This window comes from Gambusia affinis, linkage group LG11 (genome assembly GCF_019740435.1).
Source record: "Gambusia affinis linkage group LG11, SWU_Gaff_1.0, whole genome shotgun sequence".
In the NCBI taxonomy this organism is placed as follows: Eukaryota; Metazoa; Chordata; class Actinopteri; order Cyprinodontiformes; family Poeciliidae; genus Gambusia; species Gambusia affinis.
Window position 1 is genome coordinate 8,943,027 of NC_057878.1, and position 12,824 is coordinate 8,955,850.

Genomic DNA, 12,824 nt, shown 5'->3' on the forward strand with positions numbered 1-12,824 from the left:
TATCACTTGAAGCGAAACTTTAGATGAGGGTGTGTAGGGGAGAAAGGCCAAAGGTGGGGCAGTTTCAGGGTCAAACAGTGCTTGAAATTAAAGTGACCACTGCAGCATCTGTTGCTCGTTCCATATTCACTGCCTAACTTGACCCTTCTCGATGCATGAGAGAAAGGGGGCGGGGGGGGGCACACAGTTGGCGTATCTCGCCTCACTACAGACAGAAACCAAAATCCATCTTGCGCTTCTCAGTCGCATGTCTGTGTGACAGATGTTTCCAAATACGGACATCAAAAAACATTTTCTGAAAGCAAAGAATGCCTGTCCCAAATTGAAGCGAAAAAAATAAAGCTTGGCAAATAATCATAAAGCTGATCCTAATATTTCAAATGTTTAGAGGTCTCATGAAACAAAAAAGATTCAAGGAACAAAGATCACACAGGGAACTGAACCAACAACAGTCTATTCAAGGATCAGAGGAAAAAAAAAAAACTCTCTAAGCAGACTTTTCAGATCATCTGGCTTAAACCCAACAAAAATAAATACATAAATTACAGATGTTTGAAAAAGTGTTCACACCCTAGAAACATTTACAATTTTTCATGTTACACCCAACAGGCTGAACACATTTTATTGAGATTTGATGTGGTAGAACAACACAAGAGAACACATAACTATAAGGAGGAGAGGAAGGACATTTATGTCTCTAACAACGTTGTACACAACTCAGTCAGACTAGATTTAAATTCATTTTCAAATCTGGAAGAATATTCTCAATTGGATTTCTGTCTGGAAAATCCAATATTACAGTTTGGTTTAAAACATCTTAATGCAGCTCTGGGTGTATGTTTATAGTAACTGTTCAACTGAAAGGGGACGCTCCACTCCACTCTCAAGTATTTGCTACCAGCAGGTTTTCCACCAGGACTGAACTCTTTGTACCTTCATCCAGCTTCCCATCAAACGTGATCATCTTCATCTTATCAGTTCCTGCTCAGGAAAGACATCTCCACAATATGATGCTTTCACTTTGTGATGGTGTTTTCGGGGAGATTGTGCAGTGTTTGTTCTCTGCAACACATAGCATTTTGAACATGGACCATAAAGACCAGAGCGTGTTCTCACATTTTCTGTGTCTGCTTTATGGCTTGTGCTTAGCTTTAATCTTGACATATCCTGGTTTTCTTTCAGTGTTAGCTTTCTTCTTAGGATAATAGTCCAAAGCTTAGGATATTGTCTTTAGAGCTTAACCCTGTTTTAAACTTCTCCACCACTTTATCTATGCAGAAATTTTTAATTAGAAGAGTAAAGGGGGTTAAACAGCAATTGAATGTAACGCTTTTTGGGTTTTCAGTGGTTTTTTGTTTGTTTGTTTGTTTTTGTTAACAGTTCATTATTACATCCAGAAACTTCAGGTTTGTGTTCATTCATCACATAAGTCCCACTAAAGTACATTGACGATTCACGGTTGTTGTTTTTTAAAAAAAATGTGGTTAAAGTCTTAGTGCTATGAACAGCTTTGCAGGGCAGATGCAGCCATGTCATCAGGCCTCGGTGGCCATCAACCACTGGATGTTTCCTCACCAAATGTGGGCTAGCCCACTTATTCAGCAGTATGCGCTTGAATCCTCACTGGGGCCGGTGTCACCGCCCTCATCACTCCGCTGAAATGATTGCACTCGGGCACAACAGCTTTTAAAGAGGAGCTAGTTATTTTTTGTGTGTCTAAATAAAGTCTTTGCTAATGACTTACCTCTCGCAGCAGCTGTTCATCTCTTATGAATGTTTTCTCCAACCACCGCCAAACACATCTCAGCCTCCTTCTCTGATTGGCTGTTGGAATGTGAGAATTGCTTGATAGTTCTTGACACATGACGAAACAGACATGGGGTTATACAATAAATTAAGAAGAATTAGGCACATAATTGAATACTGCCCTCCAGTGCCCGGACATTCAAAATCTCCTATGGGGTTTACATTGAGTAATTAAAATCCAAATTGTTGAATTTGTTTGCTTTTGTTGCAGTTGTATGTCTTTTTTGTTCACTCTTTTGGCCACTTTTGTTTAGTTATTCTTTAGTTTTTAAATTATGTAAAAAAAGAGAAGATTCAAGAGAGTAGAACAGCAACTTAAATATTTAAATCCTAATATTGATACTCATGTTAATCTTGACTTTTTTCAAGAAAAAGGTGCTGTTATTCCCTCCGGCGTGTGAACCCAGTCTGCATCTTAGAACAAAACAAAGACGTCAAACTCTGCTGCTGAAACCTGAAAACAGAACTCCGGCTCCTAGAATGATTTAAACTGAGAACAAAAAAAATATTCTTTGAGTGTAAAAAAGAAGGAGGACAGATTAAAAGTAAATTCCTACTTCAGAAAGAGGCATGTGCAAAGAAATACAAAAACTGAGAAAAAAATCATCATCATGATTCATTCAGGCTGGCCAACATAAACAAATATAGCCATTACTTTAGTATTTAGGACAGTCTTTAACTTTCATTTGTATGACTTTCAAACACACCCATGGAGTGTTTCATGTCACAACGTAAAAGTAAAGTGTGTGTTTTATTTTATTTTTTCTACCAGCACATGGTTTGAGGATATCTGGGACAATGTGGAACTAAGTGTTTTGTACAAGGTCGTCCTGAATCTGGAGGTGTGTGGATTGGATTGCCGAACGGGAGGATATTGCCGCTTTCTGTTTAAGATCCACAGCAGCTAGAAAATAGTGCAGACTTCTGGCAAACTCTTTGCTAGAAGTAAATAAAAAGTATATAATTAAAATGCTTTTATTTTTACTTTTGTAGAACCCAAACCTTTGATGACCTGTGCTAAATCTTTAATTCTTAAAATCATTTGGAGGAAATTTTTATTAAGTGGAATAGTACGTTATATGTCTGTTAAAAGTCTGTCTTTATAATTTTTTTATCTGTTAAATGTAAGTTTTAGACAAAAAAAACCCTCCTCAGTGTTTGTAATAGATCCTATTTCTCTTATGTCACATCCATTAAAAGTGCATGCATAAATTTTTTTTATATAATTATATTTCACACAAATCTCCAAATGATAACACTCAGTCATGCCGCCTTCACACCCGCACACACATCCCATTTGTGAACCTGTTCAGTGTGTACAATAAAACCACAGCAACTGTGCACGAAACTGAGACCAGTTCGTTTGTGTTTACGCATCTTAAATCAAGTTGTTTTTTTTTCTTTTAATTTCCATTGCAGGAAAACAAGCTTTTAAAAACACCCAAGGGAGCCGCTTTCTGCAGACTGCAGGGCTACGCAATCAAAAAGTAGTATTCTAATGATCCCTGACAAAACTGTCAGCTGATATCCTCCAGGGTGCGATGATGCTTTACATTACAGTGGGGGATCAATAGGAAAGATGACTGCAGAGGGAGAAGGAGTAAGGAGCCTGCAGTGCTCAAGCATTAGACTTGTGCTAATTCCTCTGAGTCCACTTGACCCCATGAAAACTTAATTCATAAAAAAATTATTACATGCACCTTATCTAAGGAATTACATATATGCTACACCTCAAAGATATTCATAACCCTTTAGTCTTTTCCACATTTCGGGTAGACGACATATAAGGTTGTCTGTATGGGGTAAAACTAATACCGCACACAAAACTGAAATCCCCATCTCCACTGTGAAGCTCGGTGATGGCAGTCTCATGCTGTGGGAATAATTTTATTTATTTATTTTTTTGGTAGCGACAGAGAAGCTAGTCAGAGTTGATGTAGAAACGGATGGCAGTGAATGGAACAACACCCAGAAAACCCAGCTGGGGCTGTGAAAGATTTCAGACTGTGACAGAGGTTCACCTTCCAGGGTAACCGCCTTACAGATGCAGATAGAAGAATGTTTTAGATCAAAGTATATTAATGTATTTTACGGGCCCCAGGAGACATGCTCCAAAAGATTTGTAGCTATATCTGCAAAATATTGAGTCGGGTAGTATGAATACGATTAATTTGTAAAGATTCTGAAAAGCATTTTCCCTTTCAATTTCCAATCATGTGCTAGTTTGGGTGGGCCTATCTTAAACAATTTCAATAAAATACATTGAAGCGTTTGGTTCTCATGTGACAAAATGTAAAGAAATTTCCAAGGATATGACTATTTGGGTGGCAGCTGTTGTCTTGTGAATAATGAGAATAATGAGAAGTTGCTTTTGAGACGTTATTAAGGCGTTGAACAATGACTTAATGTAGATTTATCTAGGTCATGGAAGTTGGTTCAACAACAATAACAACAAAAAGTCCTCAAAATAAAAATCCTTCAGTTGGTAGACTCAGCTTGCTGTTTATGCTCCTAATGAAAATCAAAGATTTATTGAATCTTTTTATTTATTTATTCCAGTCAAGATCACAGCAACTTCGCCAAGAAAAAAAAAAATGTCATAGCGTATTGTCAGGCAGGATCTTAGGTTGTCTGAGTTGGGTTTGGGTTTTTCATGAAAAGAGCTTCGAGGAACCTTCATATGAATGTGAATGACTGAACAGCATTTGGGGTACTCTGGACTTGATAAGGCAAGAGGAAAGTACAGGCTTTTTTTAAAAAATTTTTACCATTTCTTAAGTAATTGTTATATGACTGAGGTAGAACGTGACATCTGAATCGCCTTGGTTTCTTATGAGATAATTAACAACCACTTAACTGCTTGAATATCAGTGAGATGTTCAGCTAAATCCAGAGCACCAAAGGCTTCATATAAACCCAAAAAGCAGAAAAAGACCACAGTCCTTGGCATTAAGAAACTTAGTCATGTCATTGATGACTTTCCCAAAGCATGTCACATTACAGTGGACAAAACCAAGTTTTAAAAATTCCTCTGTGCTCGTTGGTTCAGCTGGTAGAGCATGCACACCATGTGAGGAGGCTGTAGCCCTCTACATGGCAGTCCTGGGTTCAATTCCTGGTCAAAGGCCATTTCTGCATCTCTTTCCTCCTTGTTTACTGTAAACCAAAGGCTTGCAGATCCAAGAAATCTCTTGGTAAACAACTCAAATCTTCAAATCTCAAAAATCCTTCTTCACACATACCCTATACACATTCCTTATCCTACCTGGATAAAGCAGAGATTTATCCAAGTGCTGGGCGGCTGAGTTGTGCAGAAGTCCTCAACACAGTTGTTCTGGCTTCGTTTCTCTTTACTGCATGTCTTCCCCTTCTCTGTCCTCCCTGTTTCCTTTCCATTTAGTGCTAATAGAGGCCATGGCATAAAAAACAAAGATAACCCACGAACCCTAGAAAAGGGCAAGACATGTAAAACTCAAAAATTCAAATGAGCAAAGTATGCAATTTGCAATGATTGTATAAGATAAGCCTGGAAAAGAATTAAACAAAGCAATACATATTCATGCTTGGAAATCCGAAATATATATATATATATATATATATATATATATATATATATATATATATATATATATATATATATATATATATATATATATATATATAAAAAACATTTCTACAGAAAATCCCCATAAAAGGAAGAAATTACATTTTAAACATGTCTTTTATTCCATTATTTTCAGCATTTTTTTCCTTCTGTTTTGATAATTCTGGATTAAAATTCGGAACACAGATGTAAAAAAAAAAAAAAAAAAGAAAGAAAGAAAGAAAAAAAAGACACTTTGTCCTAAATTTTCTGGGAACAGTTTTGCAATTCGGTTATTAAAGATAAGCATGAAGAACACATGCTGTACCTTCACAACAATCTGTTGTCTTTCTCTTCCTCCATCTACACCAGCACGCTGAACAGTACAAGCCTCCTTCTAACTGAGGCGTTCAGTTTATTTGTTTCTACTTCTTCCAAACACCTGTGGAAAAAAAAGAAGTCAGAAGCAAAAACTAGTGGGAGTTACTCTGACTAAATTTATCGAACGGACAGCGGAGCATGCTCAAAAGATGCTGCCAAGATGTTTAGGAATGCACAACTCTTTTAAGATCTCCCAGAAAAGAGAGCTGCATTTTCCTGCTGATCAGACTGGAAAGGTTAGAAGCGCTCATTAAGAGCTGATTAAAATTGTATTTTGATGGCAACACAATGACTCTCGGTGGTGTTTTTATAAAAAGCGCACTTATTTTGATCAGAATGAGAATCTGGTTCTTGAATTAGTCCATGCAGACAAAGCAGATTTAAAATGACTGAGCCCAGTTGCAGCAAAACTAACAGTTTTGGTTTCATTTTCAATTTCTGAGAAATGTCCTGTAATTGTACAAGTCCATGCAGATAGAATCGAAGCACATGTATTTAGACACAGACACACTTTTGTTCATTGCTTATTGAGATCCGACCAGAGGAAAACAGTATCTTATGTTCCTTTCGACTGTGATGGAAAATCATTAACTCCTTAGAGAAAAGTAATTAGATGGTAGAGACACCATGGGGAACGTTGACCGTGTCTCTTTCCTATGGGTAGAAGCAACAAAACAAAGATGTTAAAATGTTGTTTAGAGCCTATTGTTGATTTTTTTTATAGCTTGTTTTGACACAAATACAATGTCATGCAAAAAAATTCAGAACATTTGAACTTTTTCAGATTCTGTCATGTTAGGAAGAATTTAATAGGATTCCAAATGATGTACCAACACAAATAAAGTGGAAGAAAATTGAAACCTTCATGATTTTCCAACTTTTTCAAGAAAAATCCAAATAGTGTGTCACGTGTTTGCATTCAGTCATCTTATTAGATGGTAAACATGGTCCACCTTTATCTAATTTAGTCTAAACACAAACATAGCTGCACTGTAAAAAGCTCCAGGAGCTTGCTTCTTAAAACTAGCGAACAAACAGCATCAAGGAGACCACAGAACGCATCGGAATAGTTGAGGATAAGGTTGTGAAGAAGGTCAAAGCTGGCTTAGGTAACACAATATCTCAGGCTTTGAACTTCTCATGGAACACTTCAATCCATCATCCGAAAATAGAAAGGGTTGGGCACAACTGCAGACCTACCAATAACCGTCCACTCCGAAGTATAGCAAGGAGAACATTAATCAAAGAAGCAGCTGGGCCTATGCTCTGGGGGAGCTGCAGATGGCTTTGATGGGAAGATGGCAGGAGCTAGGTGGCAGAAAACACACTTATTTATAAGTGTATTCCTATAAATATCAATTGGAAAAATTATATATAGGCACTTTCCAGCGAACCTTATTTTACTGAGTAATTTTGCTTAAAAATTCAGTCACTAGATTTGAAAAGCGGGTGGGCAATATAACCCCGGAAGACTTGCAGCAGGTCCTTTGGGGATTTTTTCCACCTTTAATAGACTTTTGCAGAATCAACTTTTGCTGCTCTTACTGCATGAACGGGTGACTCTGCAAAGTCAGGGGCTGAAGAGAAATGTGTGCCAAGCCTTTAACGATTGTCATTGATGACTGAGGGATACTTTTCATAACGATGAACTACTTTTTGTTGGTCTATCTCATAAAGTCCCAACATTTAAGCGTGTGACTACATAGCATTGTGGGAGAACTTTAGGGTGTATGAATTCCTTTGCAAAGTCTTGTACTGGTGGGATGGTGTTCCACCCTCCCAACTACATACGTAATGCGTCACCACAAGGGTCCATTAGCACCAATGACTTTGAAGATTAGACACATACAGGTGCAACAACCTGAGGAAGTAGAAGAATACAGGATAAAGTTCAACTACTTCTGAGACGAACATTATAGAGGCATATCTATGACGTTTCTGGAACTGTATGGATATTGGTGTGTGTGGTATATATACATAGCTTTTTATATATATAGCCTATATATATAAATTTATATATATATTTTTTTGTTCTTTTTTTTGAGCATCAGAGATATGACGGCGCAGAAACCACGTGTTTTACGTAATGGAAAGCCAATCTTTCAATTCAACCCCTCCTCTCCGCCTGTTCCTAACAGAGGTAATTCATGCGAACGTCTCCTTCCCTTGCGCGCCGCACTTTCAGAGATGTCACCAGCGTGGTGATGAAAAGACTTGGAGCAAATTAACCCACAGAGGGAAGAGACGCCAACACACTCCGGGAAATGCACGCACACACACCAAGAGCCCGAACCTGGCTTCCGCGGAACCGCTGCGGCGTGGGACCTCATCTGTGAGAAATTAAAACTGGGGCTGCTGTGTTCGCTACATGTCCTCTCCAAAGAATACGCTTCGTACCAGACGCGAATTGGGCTCGATCCCGCCGGCTATGAGTCGTTTCGCCGGGGCTATCGCTGCAGCAGTGTGTGCATAGGATGCATCCTCCCCTGGCTTTTGATGCTGTGCAGATCCACCCTCTCTCCTCAGAGTGATGAACTAACAGGCAATGATTTTCTCCTCGGAAATCAGCCGTGGTTTCACGTCTTCACGTTAGTTGTGTTTGTTTACGGACGACCCGTCTCCTCCAGCTTGCGACACATGCAATTTATAGAGTATTTTTTCTATTGTAGACTAGTTGAGGGGGCATCCTCCACACACGGCAGAGAGGAGAAGGAAACACACCATTATTCCGAAGTCTTGACAGACACTGACTGCTTTTGAATGAAAGCGCATGGGACTTGGATCTATAGCCCACTTGTTTCTTTTCTTCTATGTTCCAACTGGTAGCCTTGTTCGGGGGAACTGATCCAATTGTGTTATTATGCAACCGCAAGGGTCTCATCTATATCTGGGTGTTTAAGCCACTGGATTGCTCTTCGCCCAAATCAATGTGGTTTCTTTGGAACATTTTCAGCAAAGGAACGCATATGCTGCAGTGTCTTTGTGGCAAGAGTCTTAAGAAAAACAAGAATCCAAGTGGTAAGCTCGTCACTATGTTATGCATATACAGTCCTTCGTCTCTGTGTCAGCCGGCGTGATGCCTGCGCGTGTGGGTTTAAGTGCGAAAGAGTCTGGGTTAAATTGGTGTTTTTGTTTGGGTGCGTGCGTGCGTGCGTGTGTGTGCATTGTGGATCTGCAATCATATTTATGCAGCCGGTGGATCATGCAGAGGCAGAAAGAGAGAGGAAAGGGAGGGAGGGAGTGTGGGGGGTATACAACTTATTCTGTGCGGCTACTACGTTTCGGAGAGCCCAGGTTTGTGGACGCAGCGCACAGACACGCATACAGCAACAACCCCTCCCGCCCCCCCATCCCCACCTCAAATACCAAACCCCGCTCACTCCCCTCACCGCCTCCCTGCATCACCACAACGCCGTGATCTCCTAACTTTTTAAATTACGCTTGCTCACTCTCTCTCTCTCTCGCACAGACAAGTATGATACGCCGCAAACGCTCACACACTCTGAAGCTAGATGTTCTCTCAGAGGTTCAGATGTTCTTTTTTATTTTTCTCCCCCTCCTGATTCCTGCTAACCAGATTATTCCACCGTCGGGTTGACTGCAGCAGCATCCCTCCCCCCTCCCCGCCCCCCTCTCCTCTTTTATCCTGCATCCTTCTTTCTTAAATGAGCTCCACTCGCTGTGTTTCCTGCCAGTAGGAGACAGGCCAGTCTTTCATGTCTGTCACTTTGCTGTATATGCGGGCCAGTACTCATCATGCGGGTGATTTTCGGGGAGGCACTTTGTGTCGATCTTATGTGGGAAGAAGCCAGGTGGTTCAAAGGTGCGAACAAGGCACCATGTTGCAACAGAGACTCCCTCTCCACCAACACCGTTCCCAATCGGTTGCTCGAGTAGTCCATAATTTCTTGGCCTCAGTAGTGTTTACCATAAGTACTCCGCACAGTGTTGCTTATTCCTTGGTTTCAGGGGCCACAGGAGCCTCTGGTTTTCTCAACAGGCTGCTGAAAAGCAGCAGGCAGACAGCAGCGTCAACCTCATGCATCAGATGAGGAGATGTTGTGCCCAGCAGCAGCAGCGGTGCACCTTCTGAACGCTGCAACTGCAGTACAGTAGATCAACTGCATCATCCCAAAACATGCTGTGGTATAGCGTATAGTTGTTAGTCCATCTCACCTAAAAATTGTTAACTTTGCATGAACTTTGGATGAATCTGGATCTGTCTTGATGGAGGCCTAAAAGGTAGTCTAGAAACAAGTTTATCTTGTATCTAAACAAGGAATAGTTCAAAGTTTATGAAGTGAGGTTATATCTGGTTTTATTAGTAATAGTTGTGCCACCTGTGGTGGAAAGTTTTCATATCTTTGTAAGTTTGCAGTAAAGTCCTCAGAAATGGTCAAATGGGCTCCTTGCCTTAATTAATTTTTACAACATAAGAACACTTGTATCTGTGCTTTGGTCCATACATTGTTATCTCGCTGTTTTGTCAGTCGAACAGCATCTGGGTTGCAGCACAAAGTTAGTTTTTATTTCCACTGGCTTGATCAGGTGCATTGAAACAGGTATCAGCCTCAATTAGTGACACAGATGGAGAATTCAAAATTGCTCCGGGCAGCAGATATTCTTACATGAACGGTTCCTTGAGTCAGCATCTGCGTATACAGTCTAAAAAAACAAAAAAACAACAATCTTTTTATAATGTAACATATTTAATATATTACAAACTTTGAAAGAAAGATCTGTCTGATTTTTGGGTTATGAAAAATGGCTTTCTAGATAGCCTAACCCTACAACTGTAAATCTTTTAGATAGTAAACAAGGAACGGTCAATTGTGTGTCAAATTCTTTTTTTTTTTTTTCTTTTTCTTAAAAAAAAAAAAAAAAGGGATTGTCGTTTAATTAAGCACCTACTGGAGCACTGTGGCTTACACGCAACTTCAGGGTTTTTACCCAATCATGGGGCATGACCAGATTGCTACTACCCATAGACTAGACATGCACTTAAGCAAATCAAAACCTGTTCATGTGCAACTTACACTATTTATATTCGGTGACACTTTATTTGACTCCGTGTGCATAAGACTGACATGGCACCGTCATAAATGACATAACATAGTTGTCATGAACACAAAGAAGTCTTTATGAATGTTTATGACTGTTATCATAAAGTGTCATTCCGTAAATAATGAATGACACTTTTCATGCAAAGTTGCTTTAAAAGTTGCACTAAAACTCAATTTAAGGTGCCAACTTTTCATTAAAGTGTCATCATTTACCAAATAAAGCAACCTTGGCTCTTTTAATGGACTTTTAATGCAACTTTAGCACAACTTTGCATTAAAAGTGTCACTATTTACCAAATAACACTTCATGACAACAGCCATAAACATTGATAAAGACTCCTTCATGTTCATAACAGATGTTATGTCATACTTATGACAATGTCATGTCAGACTTATAAAAACCCCTTAAAATAAAGTGTTACCTTATTTTCTTTGCAAGCTGAGGCATTGCCCCAGGCTATGCTGTCCTGGTCAGAGAGCCATATCATCCATATGAAACATTACCACTGGCACTGGGGCTTGACTGTCTAGGTGTGACTGACTGACTGCTGTTTCGAAAAGCTCCTCTAGGATCCTACTCCCTTTATTTCAATACAGTGAGGGCAGTCAATTAAAGCTAACACTGAAGTGCCAGTAGACTGAAATCTGAAGCTGCCACTTTTGAAGTGAGAGTAACCGATATTTACTCCACAGATAATTTTTTGCTAAATTGTAAACTGACGGTGTGGACACAAAACCATTTGTATGGAAGCAGCAGATGGAGTTTTTGTTTGTTTCACTATTATGTAGACTAGAATACAGCCTGTCAGTGGGGTGCTGCACTGTTTCAAACAACTTCAAAGCTCCAAACTTAGTAATTCCGCACAGTCAGAGAAATTAGAATTAGTTTCAGTTCCAGTAAAGTAAAGTAAAAAAACAAAAAACAACAACAGTTAGAGTAATAATCTATTTTTCGTTTTAGGACAGTGAAACCTTTGCGGCTCTCTGTCAGTACAGACAACTGTTTCTAATACGCTGCTCACCACACTTGAGCTGCAAAGGCCCAGATAAGAGTATTTTTAGTAACATAAAGTGAGATAATGCAGTATGATCTGGCCTGCCAGATTGTATCAAAATGACTTGTCTTTCTTGATGCTGAACAGTAACATTGGATCTCAGACGTCGTTCTTTCTTTAATTGTTCACATGCGAAAGTTTAATGAATGTTCAACACTAAGTTTACATTTGTGATAGTACTTGACTTGTATCATAATGCAATGCCATGTCCACATGTTTATTAGTCTTTTTGCTATGCTGTTAAAAAACTTAATTTTTCCACTTTGCCTCACTTTTCACCTGTAAAGTGTGTTTGCCTCCTTTCAATTTCTGTGTTATTATGATATTACTTTGATCCTCATGCTACAAACCACAGCAAATCATAATATGCATTTGTCTTGGCTGATTTGTGTTGCTATTATGCATATGCTTTCAGCAAACAGCAGATCTCAAGACTGGACATAGCCCTGTTAAAGTAACAAGTCACCTTCCTAAACTTTTCTGCCTTTAGTGTGACGGTACAGTTGCACTGAAAAATGATCAAATCTTTTAGTGGGTTACTATTAAAAATATCAAGGTTGACCAAACTTGTTTGCAGAAATGTGAACATGTTTAAACTATTCTTTTTTTTCCCCCACTAGGGGCTCTTTTTGTTGGCTCTAGTGTCCCTTATTTGAAAGTAGGCTGACAGGAAAGGGGGAAGACATGCGGCAAACGTCGGCTGGGTCCGGGAATCGAACTCGTGACCGCCACGTCGAGGACTGAAGGCCTCCAAATGTGGGTCGCTCTATCCCCTACGCCACCACAGCACGCCCTGTTTTAACTATTCTTGAGTTAAAGTACTCTTTGATTCAGTTTCAGCACTTATCCTTTATTACGAGGGTTCATAAATCTCATCGTCCGATGTCTTGACTTATTAATAATTACACATTATGTTTGGTAATCTTCTCAAACGTC

At 39.4% G+C, this 12,824-nt stretch overlaps 1 protein-coding gene across 1 annotated transcript in view; it reads left to right on the forward strand.

Annotated features, from left to right (window-relative positions):
* Nucleotides 1-7,890: 7,890 nt before the first annotated feature.
* Nucleotides 7,891-12,824, forward strand: part of fgf14 (fibroblast growth factor 14) — a 104,169-nt gene continuing 99,235 nt past the window's right edge. The window contains exon 1 of the mRNA XM_044132065.1: nucleotides 7,891-8,788. Coding sequence (XP_043988000.1) covers nucleotides 8,581-8,788 — 208 coding nt within the window. The 5' untranslated portion in view covers nucleotides 7,891-8,580. The remainder of the gene's footprint in view (nucleotides 8,789-12,824) is intronic.